Source organism: Canis lupus, chromosome 16 (genome assembly GCF_003254725.2).
Source record: "Canis lupus dingo isolate Sandy chromosome 16, ASM325472v2, whole genome shotgun sequence".
Classification (NCBI taxonomy): domain Eukaryota; kingdom Metazoa; phylum Chordata; class Mammalia; order Carnivora; family Canidae; genus Canis; species Canis lupus.
The window spans coordinates 30,212,618-30,232,832 of NC_064258.1; the positions used below are offsets into that span (position 1 = coordinate 30,212,618).

Sequence of the window (20,215 nt, forward strand, 5' to 3'; positions counted from 1 at the left end):
TGTCTCTCTCTCTCTCTCTCTCTCTCTCTCTCTGTCTCTCATGAACTAAAAAAAAAAAAAAAAGAAAAAGAAAGAAAAAGAAATCTAAACAACTGACATCCAGATCATTCACTGTTGACCATGATTAAAATAGTGTCTCGTAATGAACTGGTTTTAATTAAAACAAACACCACATCAACCCTGCTCTAAGTTGTTAAATGACTATCTTGAACCTATACTGAGCAAGAGTGTAAGTGGGAGAGAGGAGAAATTTTACATTGCCTGACATCAAGCATCTTTTCCCCCTACCTGTAGAAACCTGTGAGTTGATGTCAATATGATTGATTCCCTGTGTGTTGTCTAAACTGCTACATTTCTGTGACAGTTCTGAAATTAAATCCATACTTTCAAAGGAGAAGGTAAGTCAAGAGTACCCTTGCTAGGGTTTAGTGACGTGCTTGCTGGTTAAAGCAAAGCTATTTCTGTTAGCAGCCCATTTGGCCAGTACCTGGCATGCAGTGAATGGTTTGATTCTCCAGAGGAATGGAGGGATATCCAGGACAGAGATCTGAAGACTGAAGGTGTTCCCTTTGAAATGCAGCAACTTTGGCTCTTCCAGTAGCTGTCCACCTTGATGTCTTTCATCTGAAACCACTTCCTTTAGGGCAGGAAAGAGAAAAGAGGCATAACAATGAAGTGTCTAATTTCCAACACGTTGCTTTCTATAGATAGGTACGCTCACTACCATGTATCTTCTAGAAATAGACAAACAGCATCACAGACACACACTTCTTTGGTTCCCCCATATCCTTGTAAGGTCAGGGCTCCTGACTCAAAGCTGCTGACTCGTAAGGACCTAGGCTGAAAGAAATAATTGCTCTTCATTATTTGCATTGCTTAGGCTTTTAAACCAACACCGTTCCTTTCTTTAAAGCTAAAAGACCTCCCCTACCCTAAGCAAACCGTTACACCATTGAGTTGCCACAACTGTGTGAATTTCATCTGCCACAACCATAATCAAGGGATGTATTCAGAGTTTACACTGAAAGTTGAATAGCACCCTCTCCACGCTTCCACGTGTTGTGAATACGGGCATTATACAATTACTTATTCTTTGGTTCAAAATAAATGTTATAGGGTGCATGGATACTATTTATTTGCAGTAATGTTCATAAAAGTAATGCCAAAAGGCCAAGCAAAAATAAGTTATCATGTTTTAGCTCAGAAAAAGGAAATCCGATTCTTGAAGATATATATACCCTTGTATCTTTTGCTGAGAAATCTTTATAATTATATTTAAAATAAACAATTCACCTATATTCTTTTAAGCCAGCCATTTTAATTGGTTCCAAATTTGTGGTGTTTAGAATCCTACTGAAGAGATGATAAGTCAAATCAAATAACCGACATGAATTCTCCAAAAGGTTAAACTGCAGTTGGGGTGAGGCCGTCAGTGCTATTGGAGATAAGAGAGCTCCCTAAATCCATTTCTTAAAATCACCATTAATTGACTTATAATTCCCCTGCAGAGTTACAATAAATAAGATAACTGAGATCCTTTAATTATGTCCTGTAATCTTCCCAGATTCTAAGAAAGATTGTGAGAAGGCAGGCAAGTGGGATTATAAATACAATAAAACTTACATTTCAATTATCAGCGAGTAAAAGCAGCTCCAGAGGTTATCTTACCAACTCTTGTCTACGTGCAGAATAACAGGAATAAAAGCATGTCTTACTAAGATGCAGCTGTCCAGCTTTTATCCGACACATACCCATAATTGTTAATCGGTTGCTAGTATCTTTTCCCAGGACTAACTGATTCAATTCCAAGGTCATTTTCTACACTTCATTTAGCGAGAGGAGGTGTTTCTTGGGAGCTCTCAGGTCAGTGCTGAACTTTCTGTGATGTTGGAAATGTTTTAGATCTGTGCTGCTTCATGTGGTAGCCACTGGCCACAGTGGCTATTGAGTACTTGAAATGTGGCTAGAGAGAGTATGGAACTGAGGTTTTTTTCGCTTTAATTAACTTAAATTTAAACATCCACATGTTGTTAGTAATTACTGAACAGCACAGTGCTAGGTAGTCCCTAGCTTTGTAGGTCTAGCCGGCATCTGATGGGGGCTGCAAGAAGTGGAAGGATCATAGTAGGGTAGGGAGGAGAGAGAATGCAATCCAAATGCTGAGTTGAGGTTTTTTAATAGATGCTGATCAGTGGTTCTTTGTGGAGATTTAATAAGTGACCATCAGAGCTATGCTCAAACTGGACTCTAAGTTTATACAATAAACTGCCTTCTGCCACCAGAGAGCTCACAGTCTAGTAGGCATCTGACGTCATATCTAAGTATTACAAGTACATGTATACCTAGGAGGTCAAGGCAAGGCATAGGGTATAGCCTAACCCAGATGAGAGGACAGGCCAGGGAAGTAAGTGGGAAATTAATAGAAGAAGTAATATTTGAGCCTAACCTTAAATAGGAGGGCTAGCCACTGGAAAAGGCAGAGAAGCACGTGCTCAGGGCACTGAGCAGGGTATGTACAAAGGTGCCAGGTGAGGTAGAGCTGGGACAGGTAGGGTAGAAAGTAAGTGGCTGGAGGTGATGAAAATCCAATCATGAAGTCTCACTTGCTGTGCTTTGTATTTAATTTTAGAGCATGGATACTCAGGTTTTAAGGTGTGTAAGAATCTTCTGGGGACTACATATACTCAAAAGAGGATGCATTTTATTAGCTGAAAATGGAGGCTCAGAATTCCAATCACATTTCGGTATGATTGGACCAGTTACTTATTTTCTGTAGGCTTCTGTTCCTTAGCTGGGCTTATTCATGGCCAAACAAAATCATCAACCTGATACTATATTAACCTCTTTTTGCAACTTTAGTGTGGCATTAGAAACACGTACAAATAACGAATGCACTTATTAAAACCATGTTAAAGCCATACACTAACAATAGTGTGGACTCTTCAAAGTAATTTGACTGGGTTGTCTAAAGCATACTCCTTGTCTTTAAGTCATCTACCTTGCCTGAAAGTACAGAGAAGTAAACTGAGGTCAGAAGACGAAGCACCTTGGGCCAATGGCTCATTTCTTAGTGGAGAGCTAGGCTATTTTAATATTTAGAAACCACACCGAGCACCATCACACTAGAAGGGAACTGAAGTTTTAAATCACCATGTACCTTTTTACAGATGAAAATTTGAAGCACATCACTACCCCCAAAGAAAGTCATCTTCCTAAAGTTACAGGGTTAGTGAAAGAGCTAACTACAATGGGGCAACTTGACTAGTATTTTTTTTTCTTTATTTCCCTGCCTTTTTATATCCTATGCTTTCTTTTATTCTTTTCTTTTCTTTTTTTTTTAGAGTCATGTGAAGGTCAGACTGTTATTAACTCTGTCCCATAAATAATTTTTCACTGGTGCATGATATATATAAAGATGACATAGGTCAGTCCATATTTGCCCTATGGTCTAAGCAGTCCCTAAAATGCAGCATGGAGAGTATTAAAAATTTTTAATAGATGTCCACTTATAATTATCACAGAGAAAAATGGTACCTTTTAGAAATTTCTGCTTTAGGGCCCCCAATTTAAATACAACCATGATTTATCTTTGTTTTTTTTTTTTTTAGCTTACTTTCATCTCCACACATCGAACCAACTCTACACAATTAACAGTATCGCATAATCTTGCACAAAATATTAAGCAACCACAGTTACTCTGTAACAAAACAAGTACTTATTAAAATGAAGAAGCCAATCATGAACTTATCATTGTATTTATAAATTGTAAAGGCATAACTGGATCCAGAGGCAGAAAAAAACAAAGAAATAAAACCTCCTGAATACAAGCTTTAAAACACTCTCTAAAAAGAAGAAATTATACTTAGTGCAGAATTTCCAGTTATGTTCACAACTTATTGCATTCTTTTCAGGGCTAGTCCTGGACATCGGTATTTTTGAAGGCTTTCCAGATGAATCTGATGCCCAGCTGGGTTTGAGAATCAGTGGTACAAACAAACTCTGCTGAGCTAGTTCTGAGTTGCTCAGTGGATCTATCATCCCGAGTGTGAGGCCTGATACTCATTTCACTTTTCCTATCTGCCTCCTATGTGACAATGACCTTATGTTAAGTCTCCGGTTCTACTGTTAAATTGATATCTGCATTAATTAAACTAGAAAATAGGATCTGGCCAGTTTATTGTCTATAAAATGTACAAAAAGGCTATGGTTGGTGGTGGCTATAGTCTGTCTCCCTCCTCATTTCACACTGGGTGCTGCTAGCCATCCAGCTCCTGGAGTTGGCCAGGAGAAGCCTGGGCTTTGTGCCTCAGTGAGCTCTTTATGTTGATTTAACGAGACAGGCAGCAATATTCAGGTGTGCTTCAGGGATACTAAAACAGGCAGGCTGAATTTACATATTTATGAGACAAAACTGTTTGAACTTAAGTGTGCACGTGCACGCATGTGCGCGCACACACAGACACAGAGAAATTATGTCGCTATGGTGTTTTTCTTTAAATGGTTTACGTGAACAATATTTCCCAAGGTTGCATTATTGATAAACACAAGAACTACATCTGGAGGAAATCCTTTGAAATTAGATTCTAAATCCACATTAATGCCAAGTAAGTAATGAGTACCAAGAGGTACTGAATAGGAGGGCTGGGAGCAATGGAGAAAAAAAACTAGTTGTTTTTCCTTTTTTCTTTCTAAGATGAGGCAAGTGCTTAATTCCTTGCTCCCCCGATCAAGGTTTGTTTGTGTGTGTGTGCGTGTGCATGCGTGTGCACACCCATGTGAGACACAGAAAGAAAGAAAACACAAAAACCTAGGTCTTAGATGTTAGTATTTTGTAAATATCTTACCATTCCTCAACCTTTGATTTGAATTCACCAAAGGAGATGATATCAAATACACATACATAAAATGGCTGCTCTAATTATTGCAGACATACAGGAGTAGGATGGACAAAAAGTCATGGGTTGTTCTTCTACTCTTCTCTCACCTTCAGGCAGACTTTTATTTTAAAAATATACATATATCTGAGCTGATTTAACTTCCTAGAGAGAGTTGCAGATGTATTTATCAGAATACATCTTCAACAACTTGAAACTAAATTATGTTTCAAGGTGTATGAGGTATTTTGTTTTTGTCATTGAGAAAAACCAGTACTATTATTCAGATGAAGTATCCCCAGAGCAGAAGAGAAGCCCTGCAGGAGGTATAGGGTAGGAGGGCAGGGCTGGAAAGGGACAATGTTTCTGTTCCAGTACTAAAATTGTCCACAGGACTACTGTTTGGTGGGACCCACACTGGTTCTAGGAAGACAGAAGTTTTGGGTCTGGAAGCTGTCCTCCTTGCAAAGTTTCCAGTGAGGGAGGAGGTTTTAAGTATTTTATTGAACATAACTTCCCATTGATCTATGAATGAAATGAAAGATGTCATCATGATCTTCAACCAGGCTTCTTTCTTGGTGAAGAGGACAGTCCTAGTTGGGCACATATGTGTTGTTATTTCTCTGAGACATGAAAGATGCCCTACAATAAACACAGCAACTATTGTAACCAAGCTTGTGTCTGTTTCCAAATCACAACAAACATTTTTATCAAAGTGATAATGGAGGCAAATTCCAGAAAAGGCAATTTTGGCAGAAATGCTTCTGGAAGAATGACATATTACTTTTGATTAGGAAGTTAGGGTTCTATCAGAGTTACAGAACATGAGTCATCATGGTATACAATATTTTCAGCTCATACCACACAAGTTGGGGGAGCTAATATTAATGTGTGAAGTCTGCTAGAGGTTCAAAAAGTGAATTGTTGCTAAGGCTTTCTTAAAGTGGAAGAGTTTTAATAGATTAGTAACTATATAATTTTTCCCCTCTAATTAAACACCACATACAAAGCTGTGAAAAATATGACACAGATGATGTGGGATGTTAAGGTGGTTTAAAGGAACTTGGGCAGAAGGCCCTGAACCTGTTCACTTATCAAGGGAACAATCCAGAATGCTGGATTCTTTCAGAAACAAAATCCCGAGACTAAGACCGTGGACTGCATGGTTGTGTTCTGAAAACCTACAAGTTATGTTTTAATCTTTCTGTGGGCCAGTAAAGTTATTCAACCAGGGTTGACGATCTCTCACCATCCCAGGGGGAAGCATGGCTTTTGCTGCTCATGACAGCTGTCACATACATCCTGTCAAAAACAAGTACAACCAGACCCAACTTTAAAATCAGCTTCATTCGATGTAATAGGAGAGAGAAAGAATCACTGGAGGTAAATAGATTATGACAAATGAGGTCAAAAGTATTTCTACTGGGAAACATTTCTCTGATGCAAAATTAAAGTGTTTTAAGAAGTATCTCTAAATGATGAAATAAAGATATTTGGATTCAATTTAGAGGGAGAATACCATTTTCCCTAGCACTGATGAAGAAAGGATATTACCCATAGGGAAGGAGAGTGGTTTGAAAAGCTGTGTTTAGGGCCTCATTTTCATGACTTCCACTGCAATTCATATTCATCTGTGAACAGTTGAGCTGTTATAGAATCTGCTAGCAATCAACAGGAATGAAAATAGATTATCTGAAAGTCACTTAGTTTTTTCTTTAGGCAAATGTCAAACTCACTGGTATATAATATACTTCAGCATTATTCAAAGTGAGATCAAACTGGTTATGAGGGCCGACTTCCAAGGCACTTGTGATAAACAGATCCTCACAGGCACAGTGGTCGGCAGTGGGTTACCCATATGAGCCAGGAGGCTGGAAATCCTACAAGGTCCCCCTGTGTTTACTCCAGTTTACTCAGCCTTCAAAATGTGGCTAAGTTACTAAGCGTCCAACTTGAGTCATGACGCACTCGGTGGTAGTAATGACCTCAAGCGATTCTTTATTTTTGGTTGCTGAATGTCTGTTATGTATTTTATTTTGGAAAAAAATGTTATTGGGGCGGTGAAAGTAAATTAAGATGATCAAATAGCAATCTTAGGATGACATTTAACTACTAACGTTGAAGTTTTTACAAAACGGTGGCCCTCTGCGAAAAGGCCCTTTTATGAGCAGCCATATATTAAGTGTGCCTTTCAAAATGATTTGTGCTACTTAAGAGATAGTCAGGGAAGGTTCAAGAACATAGGTTGGCACTGTATCATCTTTGCTGGCTTATGTTCAGGATTCAGGTCATTGTATCTCTTTTATTGGTAAACATGAGTTTTCCAGCTCAGTGTCTTAAAAGCTAGTTACTGAGGAAATGCTCTGCATAATGGACTTAATGATCCAGGACTGGAATAGCAGGGATCTGGGATGAGGTGTGTCAGGAGAGCTAGGCTATTTATATACGGGCAAAGCTTACACAGGCATTTCTGCATTATCTTTGCTGCTATTAATAAACTCGAACTCTTTGTGAGTAGCTAATTTAAAATGAGTCTTACGTGATTAAAAATGCCAAAAATGGAAAGGAACCTTGAACTATCTCTGCCCTAGTAGCCCTAATTATTAATTGACTATGTATCCAAGGATATAATATGCCTGCCTGCTGCTGGGTGTGATTTCCAATTGTTGTACCCTAACTACAACCTTCATTTGGTTCATGCAATTTTCTCACTGCCTTCTGCACATTGAATAACTCTTGCTGTTCCTGTGGCTCATGCCATTCTCCTTTCCTGACATGGTAGCCCTTTCTCTTTTGCTCCTGAATGACATCCATCCATGAAGGTTCACAAAGGGCTCTTGGAGATTATTCTCCAATTTCTCTATTGCAATCGGCTCTCTGTTTTCTGAATTCTGACACACTTCTAAGTCAGTTTATAATTTGCACACCATGTTCACAATATGTGGTTATGTAACTCTTCTCTGTTCCTGAGCACCAAGTACCTCACATCCTTGGAACTCAGCACATTGTTGGACATATGATAACACAGCTCTTGTTTCAGGACAGGTATTCCTGGCTAGCCAATGGTGTGGCTTCATTTTGCAGACCCTCAGCTACAGAATTCTCTATGGATACTGATCTCTAGGAAATCCCATGCATTCATGACCCCAAAAGAAGAATTCTAGAGAAAAAGCTGACCTGAAATGCCCAAGGGGTATTGTCCACACAGTAGACTCTCAAGTTGTAATCCAGAGAGTTACAGGACATGCAGCCAAAAACAGCCACCTTGAGTTGCTTCACGGCACAAGTCTGTGATTGGCTCTCCAGTGAGGGCATATGTCCCAAAGCTGTCTAGGAGCACATGACATGCAAAGGGATCCAAAAGGCAGTAACAGGATGTGGATTCATCCTCCACTGACATCACTTCCTGTTGGGAAAAGGTGTGTTAGATTCTCTCAGCTTGGAAATGAGATGTGACTTGACAATGACTTTGCATGGACATACACAATTTTTTTTTTCAGAAAATTCTTATTGCACTCCCTTTCTTGGTGTCAAATAATCTTTTTCTAGCAAAGTAACTGTTTACATCAGGAACTTAATAAATAGTTCTATTCCATGTGTTGGAATTCTATAAAGTTACAACAAACCTCATTTCCAAAGTTCTCCTTTTTTTCAGTTAATTTGTTCAGTGCTGATTTTAAGAAAAATCTTAAATATTAACACCCAGCCAGTAAACTCAGTCTTGAAAAAGGTCTATTTTTAAAAATCTCTTTCCATATCCTTAAGGTAATATTTATTTTCTTTCAAATATTTTATCCTCTTTCCACCAAATTCATTCATGAGGGACCATTACACGAAGGGCTTTGATAACATGTACTAGAATATTTCACCCTCCCTGATAAGAACTTTGGTTTGTGTGACTGGGTTGGGTAGAGCATAAATCTAACACCACCTGGATGCAAAGCTTGTGAGGAGGTGCTCGTTGGAAAAAAAATTAAAAAAAAAAAAAAAAAAACTAAAACTAAACTAAAATGGTAAAAATCAAGGCAAAGCAAACCATAATGGAACAGAGAGCAAAATGTGGCCCCTTTATGAAACCCATGGAACTTCATGCCTAGAAAATGTGCCCCTGGTTGTACTGAAGAAATAGGGCTGAAGAAATAGCAGAATGCATTTTCAACAAAGAGTACAGGCTAGTTGTAGAGATAGCCCGGCAGGGTGAATGTAATCCATTGTAGCAACTGGAAATTTCTTCTCCTAAAGAAACAAGATTTTCCTTTTACTACTTTTGCTTGAAGCACTTCCTGGGAGGGAAGATCCCAGGGCTAGCTGGAACAGGTCATTCTGTTCCAGCAAGATAATTCAACTGCTTTCATGCAAAGTGACTTCAGACAGACATCAAAGGGATCTCTATCAGACAGATAAATCAGAGGTTTCACTTAAAATAGTAATTTTAGGGCAATCATTGCTGTGTCTGTCTGCCTTGTTGTTACCCTCCTCTGAAGCTTCCTCATTTTCTTGTCTTGTCTCTCTCTTCTGTTTTCTCCTTGGAATGAATTGCTTTCATATGTACTTCTATACACAGGGCAATAGTCACTCAATGATTCTCAATGCATTTGTTAGTTCACCAAAATATACTTAGCAACCACTGGGTTGCTGAGCATTTCAACATGTTATAATCCCTATGATGGCAAAATGACAGAGAAGTTTCGTTCATGAACACAGCCTGTGTGCCCTGAGCCTCCTCCCAGTCTCCACAGAGGCCAGAGGGAAAGTCAATTCAGGTAGGGTCGTGGTCTGGGAAGGACAGGAATAAAGGGTTTATGTACCGAGGATGGCCACATAAGGGTACATGTCTGTGTGGGTAGTTACAACTGGATTCTAAAACCAAACAGAAAAGCTCTGGATCCTCTCTTGCTTTCCCATCATCATGGTAAAAGACTTAACTAGCTAGCACATTGAGGATGCTGTAATACACATGCCACAAGCCCTCTGAAAAAACAAGGAAATGCTTCCATATTTTCCAGCAGACTCGTGTTAAGAGAGGGTAAGGTTAAATCTATCCCACAGCTGGGAGCCAAATCTTAATTTTTCTTAAAAGGAAGAATAGGGTCTCACCTCCCACTTGCCCTGCTGTGTCCTCTTCTTTAAATGGATGTTCCAGTGCTCAGAACTGACGTCCGCACAGTGTGGTATGGTCAATGCAAAGGGAGTGGTGACAATCATGTCTGGGGGGCCACAGGTGACTTCAGGACTCAGGAGCACCTCGGATCCATCTGACTGGAGGCTTTACGGTTGGAAAAGGATACAAGAAGCGCAGTAAAGAAGGGGGCATGTTTAAATAAGAATATAGTCATAGACTGGCTGAGGAAAACAGTTTCCCAGGATTCCCTCCTGGACGGCACCACACCTGCTCAGGCCTGGTCTGGGCAACAGCCATTTATCCGGAACTGCTCAAGCACTCGGATTGAGTTTAGCTTAGATTTCAAATCTAGGTTTCAACAAACAAAATGACAGGTATGTCTTCAGAAATACAGAGAACAGCAGAGAGCAAAGACCTGGCTGGTGTGTTACACACCAGCTGCTAAATCCTTACACTTGCTGATAACATTATCAATGACCAAAGCTGAGAGCTTTGTAGGAACAACTGATCTGGTAATCTTCCCATCAGATTCTTTTCTCCCAACAACACCTTCTATGAACATTTTTAGTGCTAATAAGTGATAAAACAAATTATTTCTTAACAAAGCACACTTTAGACATACCCAGATTGAGTATGTCACTTCTGGTTTTGAAAACATTTGTTTTCTGCCAATGTACAAATACATGAGTTATATAGCAATAGCATAAGTAGACAGTTATAAATGTGCAGAATAACATACATAAATATGTATCTTTCCACCCTTTCCTATTTTAGTTCCAAATTTAAAGTCATTCACCCAAACCTAGTGTTCAGGTTTTTCTGTATTGTGAATTATTCACAATGGAAATACAGAGTCATAAAACAGATACAGTGAAATTTAACTAAAGGGAAAGGATATCATTGAATATTTCTTTCATTTTCTTTTCCTTTGGTTTTAATCTCTGTCCCCAAACGGTAAGGTGGACTGGTTTATATGACAACAGGCAATGAGAAGAACCCAGAAGTCTGCTCATTCTTCCCCAGCTGTTTCTGGATTTTTGAACAAGCTATCTGATTTGGGGGGGGGGGGCTGTATTTTCACTTGTAAGAAATACAGTGATACAGAATATAGTCCATAAAGCAATGTAGGACTCTCAGATGAACAATGCTACAGGAGAGCTGTTGAGATTGGTATCATTATATAGAACTTTCCTCTTACTTGACCTAGGAAGGGCATTTAAATGTCATCCCTCATTGCAAAAGCCACCCCTTGAGCAAGATAAAGATGAAATTTAGCACCAAAGGATACCCTTTTCCACGGTATTATATAAACAGAGTTTTTCTATGAGTGTGTTTCACATGTTATTAGTTTCTGAGTTGCTTTTGTTGACATTGCTTGTTCTCTCTGAAGTTGGGAATGGTCATCCTGGAGCTACTATTCATAATTTGCTGTTACATTAAAAGTCCAGACACAGAAGCACCTGGGTGGCTTAGTGGTTGAGCGTCTGCCTTTGGCTCAGGTCGTGATCCCAGGGTCCTGGAATGGAGTCCTGCATTGGGCTCCCCACTGGGAGCCTGCTTCTCCCTCTGCTATGTCTCTGCCAGTCTCTCATAAGTAAATAAATACAATCTTAAATAAAAGTCCAGACACATAGGTGGGCAGGAACATCTATCTACTGTATCTAAAACAGACCTGAAAGTGAATACAGTATCCTCCCCCTTCAGAAAGGCCTGAAGACGGAGTCACAAAATTCAGTCTTCCACAGAAGCCACCGCAGTCCAAAGTTGACAATTCTTCCCATAAAACCAGGGTTCAGGGAACTGAAAATCTGTCTGCATTTATTGTTAAGCAGAGCGGGCAAGCAAGGGGGCATGGGTTGCAAAGTAGTGTATTAGCAATAACAAATGCTCACTGAACAGTCTAGAATGATATACTTGAGGTTGGGGGATGGGGGTGATGTAACATTCCAGTATGAGCTAGAGGCAGCACGAGGTGGCAGCCTGTGTGTGGATGCCTGCCAGGGGCCGTTAGGAAGGTGACACAGTCTCTGTGTAATTGCCGCTTGCATTCATCACAGATAGGAATAGCAGGGATGCTTTTGAGTGACCGATGACAAGCTCTCCTAAAAGAACTATTTAATTGCTTTCGGAGAATCATCCCCCTTGTTGAACATATTGTTCAAACATATGGGAATTTGGGGAATTATTTAATGCCAAATGAGCTGAAATCAGCTAATTAGATGAACTCTCACACTTGTGAATAGCAAGGCTCCTTTCCGTAATAACAAATAGCATTAGGAAGCAAAGGCAGAGCAGCCCAGTCTCAGGCAGAGCGGGGAATGGGAGCTTTGCCTTAAGCAGGCACTGGGCATTTCCACAAGTACAAAGGAAGTAAATCAAGATTTATATCTAATGCTCCTACTGTGAAAACAGTGTCTGTGTGTATAGGTCTCTGGTGAAGGAACATAACTTAAATCTCTCTACTTTTTTTTCCCCATGATGAATAGTAATTTGTTCTTCTCTGCCATCTTCTAGCTATAGCAATCAAGGAGATTTGCAAATATTAAAGATCTTCACACACCTGTGGAGGCAGGTGTTAACAGCATAAGGTCACAGAGAAGTCCATCAAAGCGCTGAGCTGCAAAATACACCCTAAATTTCTGACTCGTATGTAGGCCCCTGCTCTCTGTGACCAGACGTACTTTCCTTCTCTGTAACCACTAGCAGATTTCTGGTCAAGCTGCTGGCTCTTGTGACATCCTAAGTAAAGATAGGGAGAAAATCAGTCCAAGTGTAGTCATGGATACAGACTTAGGACATGTGAGGACAGAGGTCTGAGGAGAGGAGCCTTTTATTGGGCCTGGGCAAAAATATCATAAGGATAGTATGAATGACATTTCAGTTCTCCCATAGTCCATATGACAAGGAAGTATTTGCATTCCTGCTAGGAGAAAAAAGAAAAAGGCAAAATATTTTTCTAAAATTTCTGTGAGCTAATGATAACTGTGAAGTAGTAACAGCAGCAATATTAGGGCCATTGTAGGCACCACCTCCAGGCATTATATGGTCTAGTGTAGATGAAGAAGTCTGGGTGTCTTCAAGTTTTGCTACATTTCCCTTGTGTTTGATCTATCTGTCCATCCATCCATCCATCCATCCATCCATCCATCTGCTGTGCATATTTATGAACACTTATGGATCTAAAAAGATTGATAGTTTAAGAGGCAGTTCAGTGTAGCCAGGTGGTTTGTTGGGCAACTGTATGGTAACTGGGTCATGAATTCAAATTTCAGCTTACACAGTGCAGTTGAAGGTTCTGGGGAAAATTCTGCCAGCTTTGCAGTGTTGATGCCCCCAGCCACAAACTATCCATGGAGGGAGAGGGTGCTCATCACAGTCACAAGAGCATTGTGCCTAGTAATCCCATAAGATAGAAGGACTCATGTTGCTACTTTGTTTAGTACCAGAAAGGGAAGACATGAGAAGGAGAGTTGCAGAAAACACAAGAAGTGGGTGAAAGAACATCCTAATGTCCTACTGTGTCCTCACTGTACTCTTCACAGCATTGCCCTCGATACCACATTCCTTATCTGACTTTTTCTGTCATGAAAACCTCGGTTTGGCAGAAAGGGAAGCCCAGGCCTTTCTGGGCTTCCCTTTCCTAACATGCAAAATAACGCCTACTCTAAGATTGTTGTGAGAATTAAAACAAAACAAACATTAAGAACACCTAATATGTGCTCAGTGGGTGGAGGTTGTTTCTCCAATTCTGAATACTCACCTTTCCTGCCTTTTGATGAGCCCTATTTTCATAGGAACTGTGCTTTTTGAGATTGCTAACGGATTCAGTAAATTGTCATTATAGCAAGGTAGGCTTTAACAAACATTTCATGGCCTTGGAAATGGATACTGTTAAGGAATTTAAGGTATCTCAGCAATCCTTCCTTACTTCCCACGATCTATTCTCAACTCAGCAATCAGTGAAACCCAATGTGCTCCCACCTCTATGAATCCAGCTACTGTGCTGCTCTGGAGTGTTCCTTACTGACTGAAAGGTTTCCTCCAGGAAATGATGAGCTCTCATGCCACTCTGGTCTTTGCTCAAATGACGCTACTAGTGAGGCATTCCCAGACCATTCCCAACACCGACACTCATCTTTGCTTTTTTTTTCCTCCACTACATCTAACTGCCCTCTAGTACACTAATACCATTTATACATTTATTTTAGTCTCCCACAAGTGAGAATGTAAGCTCTATGAGGCTAGGGAATTTTTTTTTTTTCCTGTTCATCACTGTATTTGCAAGGTCTACTAGATGCCAGTTGTAAGCACTCAGAAATATTTCTTGAGAAGGACAGAAGAGTTAACTTGAGGTTGTTCTTACTGGTCAAAAACTGGAACATTTTGAGTATCAAAGTAAATAATGGTAGTATGAGATTATAACCCATTGAATAACATAACTCTTGAGATATATGGATATAGGTGAATGAATAATGAGAAGGGAAAACTCTCCAATGCAACAGGAAGCCAACTAATAAATGGGAAAACCATTTGGCAACCAACCATATTCCAACCAACAATACACAACCTGAATCTAATCCCAGGAAACTATCAGACAAACCCACAGTGAAGGGCACTGTGCAAAAGAACTGATCCACACTCTTAAAAATGGTCAGTGTCATAAAATAGAGACACTTAGGAAATGCTTCATAATACAGGACTGAAGACACGTGGCAATAGAATGTAATGAATGGACTTGAATTTTCATTTGCTATAAAGGACGTTATCTGGATAACAGGCAAGATATGAATAAAGTTTGTGGAGTAGATAATAGAAGTGTATCAATGCTAATTTCCTGATTTGAGAATTGTGCTGTGGTTACATAACAGAATTCCTTTCAGGATATAGATACTGAAGTATCTAGGGACAAAAGGACAGCTTGTTCATAATAGTTACGTGAATAGGCATATGTGTATGTACGTCGATCTGTGCTTTGTGTGAATATGTACACACGTACACAAATTGACAAAGAAGAGGACGGAATACGGCAAAGTAAAATGTTAACACTCGCGAATATACCTGTGGGTTGCCTGGAAGTAATATTATTCTTGCAACTTTTCCCTAAGTTTTTTTTTTTTTTAAGATCTTATTTATTTTATCAGAGAGATAATGCAAGTGTGGGGAGGAACAGACACAGAGAGAAAGAATCAAACAGACCCTGCGCTGAGCATGGAGCCTAACGCGGGATTCCATCTCTTGACCTGAGCCAAAATCAAGAGTCGGATGCTTAACTGACTGAGTCACTCGGGCGCCCCATCCTTAAGTTTGAAGTTGTGTCAAAAATAATTATTTTGACTGACTGACTGACTGACTGAATGAATGAATGAATGAATGAAGACAGAGGCCCAGGGAAAAATTTCCAGACTTGTCATAATGAAACAAGAGGGGTCACTGACCATTGCATAAAATGTGTGCTGGAGGGTGACAGGTGCCGCAGCCAGTGGTCCAAGCCTGGCCACACCAGCCACGTGGGAACTGCCATTCTGCAGCACCCACGTGCACACCAATGGCAACAGAAAGAAGGTCACGCCAAGCAAGGTCCGCTACCACATGGCAACTGCTAACCACTGCAGGTCTGGAGGTGGATCTGTGCAGTTTTGCCTTTGTTCTCAATATTTCATGACCTACTTATGGACTGGTAACGTGTCACTCTCTTCAAGCAAAACCACCGGCTCCGTATTTCGAGATGAGATTTTCCTTGTTGTTGTTGTCTGCCATGCTGCGCTCGGTAATTACACTCCCGCCTTTCCTCCTCCTGGTCTATATTATAGATTAATGTAGGTTTGATCACCTTTACCCAGAGTATCACTCAGGAATGCAGGCAGGAGAGTAATGATAGTTTTACTATGCCAGACCCCGGGTCGATACATAATTAAATCATATTTTAATGGAATAGACATAAAAGGCAGATAGATGGAGGCTGTACTTAGTCTTAAGACTGGAGCTCAGAAAACAAGGTAGCTCCAGCCTCCTACAGTTTCCTGCCCAGGAAGATACATAGTTTTAACTATTATTATTCTCTTTCATTAAAAACCTCCTATATTGCCCTGAATTCTAAACATTGCTGTGGATGAAAATCAAGGTGTGAGGGTTTATTATTCCTGTTGTTTTGAGTCTGATACCTGTCTCATTCTCCAGCTCTGACCAGATCGTTCAGACAAGCCCCAGGAAAACAATATCATAGAATCTCCTGTGGAGATGAGTCCCCAAAAGCCAAGTGTGGCTCATCAGTCAACCCCAACACCATTAGCACGTCTCCAGAGGACTTTCATTCCATAACTGCCATGTATGATTTAAGAAAAGACTTTTGGAAAAGGAGAAAAGGGGGTGAGGAGTAGAACAGAGGACAAAGAGAGAAGTTAAGCAAAATCTTCTCTTTATCATAGGAGACTCCTCTTTCAGTATTATGCAGGCCTGAAACTAAGAGTGGTTCAGAATTCTTTGGGCGGTTGACTCAAAATACTTGTAGACACCGCCAGTTAAGATTTAGATTCTGTATTTCTGGGATTTTCCATATTTTTTGTGTTCCTTACCTGTAAGATAGCCCTGGCACTAACTTTTGAGAAAAGATTGTGCAATTCTTGAAAAACAGGGGCTTGGTTGTCTGTCCAATAAGAGAGGGTAGGCTTCTGAAATGGAGGTTGGAGGTGGTCAAGGTTAAATGCTCAGTCTTAAGGCCTCGGATGATGCTGCTGTGGTGGAAAATACAACCACTCAGGTACCGTCCTACATCTAAGCAGCTTGTGAATTAATAAGCAAGGATGTCAGGTTGGGAGGGTTGATTAGTAGTAACTGGAAATAATGCTACAGCTCATCAAGCCATTATACTACATTAGCAGGGGTGGGGAAAGGAGCAGTGAGAACAGTGGATTACAACAAGCAACAAGCACAATTCACTGAGGATAGAAGCATATGCTCTACAATGAAAAGGTTTAAAGATCTGGGTCACCCACTTGGTATTATCTGAAATAGGATCGCAGGCAGGGAGATGGCATGAAGGGGGCTGGGGCAGAAGGGGAATTACATTCCTCCTGGAGTGCATATCTGAGTTTGCTGAAATGTGAGCAATCCCACAGAGAGATTAAACCGTTTGCATACGTTAAACGGCTTGAGTTTACACACACATGCCTAGGTGTTTACCAATTAATATACTAAAGAAATCACAAATCATGTGTAAGCCACCAATTCCTAGACACAATTTAAGCCTCATCTTTCATGCAGTGTCGGGCTTGTGTTCACCTTGTTTACTAGGAGGAGCGGGATAGCAGCTCATTGAGATGCCTTAGGGTGAAAGACAGGGAAGGGGAGTGTGTGGGTCTCTGCAGCACACGGCTACCATGGTTTTTATATCTGCCAATTTGTCTATGGATTCACATTTTGAATGGGAAAAACAGAGTCTTCTGGAGCAAACCTGAGTCTTTTTCCTAAATTGTTTTCTTTTAGCCTGGGAAAAGACAAGGGATTATCAGCCATTGATTGAAATGATGAAACATGGGGTATGACATGGGGTAGAGTGACATGGCCAAAGTCCTACCTTGCTTGTGACAGAGCAGGGACTAGACTCTCCAGTCCTGTTAGCAGTGGTGGTTGAAAGATATGTGTCGGGGCAGGCAGGAGACAGAACAGAAGTTCCTGGGGACATATTCCCCAAACCTAGCATTTCTAAGGTAAGACACTGGCATGAGAGTTGAAAGAGTGTACTCCAGGGACTGAGTCTTAGGATGGCAGGGCACTGAGGTCAGTTATTTGCAACAGGAGCTTGGGGTAGTTTCCCATTTTTACTGTATCATAGACTTAGTGGCTTAAAACAACACAAACATTATACAGTACTATAGGTCAGAAGTCTCACTGAGCTAAAATGAAGGTGTCAGAGGGGCCATGTTCCTTTGTGAGGGGCTAGAGAAGAATCCATTTCCTTGCCCCTTCCAGCTTCAGGAAGCTACTCACATTCCTTGGCTGGAGGCCCCTCTTCTACTTGCTGCTAGCAGAGCATCTTTACATCTTTGTATCTGACTCTGATACTCCTGCCTTCCTCTTACAAGGACCCTTCCATGAGCCCACCTGCATAATCCAGGGTAATTTCTCCTTCTTAAGGTCCTTAACCTTAATTCCACCTGTGAAGTGCCTTTCATCATGTGGGATAACATTCGCAGGTTCTAGGGATCAGAATGTGGACATCTTTGGCCATGCGGGGGAGTGTTCCTCTGTCTGCTACCTGACTTTTTATGGCTTGTTCACTTTAAAGTTAGAACCTAGAAATCCCTCTGCTTCTGCCTCCTGATCCCCTGTTGTCTCCAAGACACTACACAACTGAACAGAGGTGTCGGTTGACCTTTGGGCATGCCACTTCTCATTTCCAGATTGAAGCTTCATATCTGCATGTGACTTTACAGAGTCCTGAGAAGTGACTTTTCCTTTGCCTTAAAGATGATAACCAAAGGAGTTAGAAGGTTAGCCATCTACGTTTTTTAAAGGGTGGTGTGGATTGTCTTAGAAAGCGTGGAGACCAGCCTCAGTGTGGGCTAGTGTGTTCTCCCGGTATTTTTATTAGGCTATAACTAAGTGAAGTGGAAAGGATGATATATATTAAATATCTTAATAGGACAGGTTATTTCTACTTCCAGCGTGGGCAATAAAAGAGATGGCACATACAAATAAAAATAATTACAGTATGTGGTGATCCTTTACAATGTGCAATCAAACTCATGAACTGATGACTTTCTTCTTATTGAATTAAGGAGCACCTTCCATTCGGACCTATTAACAACATTCACAAACCATTGTTATCTTGTCAATGGCATCTTTAATTAAAGACTCCTCTGGACTGATCTAATCACTTCATATTGTCAGCTCACAGGGGCTTCAAACATACTCTGATGAAAATGACGGCAATTTTTATTTATACATATTTGTTTGTGGACCAAGGGGGTGTGGGGTGGAAGGAACGGGGAAGAGCGTGGTACGGGGAAATTCTTTCCAAAAAGATAAAGCAGATCATACAACGACAGTGTAAGAGTTCTCCAGGCCCCCCCCTTTTCTTTTCCCTCTTCCTTTCTTCTTCTCTCCCTTCCTCTCATTTTGGGGGTAATGGCATTCTGTTCTAACCTAAATGACTTTGTGAAGGAGCCAGTGTGATTTCACTGCAGTAAAGAGCACAGTCTTCAGCTAAAGGTGCATTAACCCTTCTAAGCCATTAAGATACCATTTGATTAATTGCCCCTTTTATCACACTGCATGGCAGTGGTAGCCTGAAAGAATTAATGTGTTTCCCAAATGGCAGCAATTTGCTTCCCTTGCACTAGTGGAAAGAGTCCCTTTGTTTATTCCTTTGAAAGCACCTTTCCTCCTTAGTAGTTCCCTCTGCCTGATACAGAGCTCATTAATGCCAAAGCCTCTCCAAAGGATAGATATTTGCCATTCTGATTCTTCCAATAAAAATTTTGAAAACCTCACTTAAAGCAACAAGCAGGATTCTAATCTATGGCTGAGCACTGAACAGAACTGGTGACAGAAATAATCTGTTCACCTCTATCCATCACTATCTAGTAAAGAGAGCCCGACAAAGCTTGTTCAAGGTGGCATAAGCCGCCTGCCCGGCTCACTGATCTCCTTCTCTGAACACCAGCCCACTGGAGTCCACTGTTTGGACTCCACATAGTATACCTTTAGAATATAAATCAGAGGCTCCAGTGTGATGAGAGATCAAAGAAGACTCAGTGGAACTGATGCCAAGAGTTCTTCATATCTTCACAAGGCTCTGATTTTAGAGTGAACAATTAAAACATTTGCTATCACTGAATTAATCTTTCCTGTGAATCTAGGGATGTAGTAGCGGTCAAAAAGGAACCCAGCATCTTTGGGACAGAGCTAAAGCAAATTCCATGGACTCTAGAGAACTTATCTACATAATTTAAAAAAAATAAGGCCAGATGAAAGAAAATAATATCAAAATATAGTATTTGTATGGTACTTTATACTTTTCACCAGAATTCTCATATGTGACATCATTTTGTCCTCACCATGCAATATTTCTAGATGGTAAAGTTGATGCCCAGAGAAAATAACTTGCTCACAGTCATTCAGGCTATAGGTGGCATGAGAGAGTTGGAACTCAGGCCTTTTGAATCCGTGTTCTCAAGATCCCCCATCATCTCATTTCTGATCATTCTTTAACTCTTGG

At 40.5% G+C, this 20,215-nt stretch overlaps 1 protein-coding gene across 1 annotated transcript in view; it reads right to left on the reverse strand.

The window, feature by feature from the left end:
* UNC5D (unc-5 netrin receptor D) overlaps nt 1–20,215 on the reverse strand; it is a 531,015-nt gene that overhangs the window by 32,702 nt on the left and 478,098 nt on the right. Inside the window, 4 exon segments of the mRNA XM_025426288.3 lie at nt 488–637; nt 8,052–8,159; nt 8,161–8,280; nt 9,972–10,140. Of these exon segments, the coding sequence (XP_025282073.1) occupies nt 488–637; nt 8,052–8,159; nt 8,161–8,280; nt 9,972–10,140 (547 nt within the window).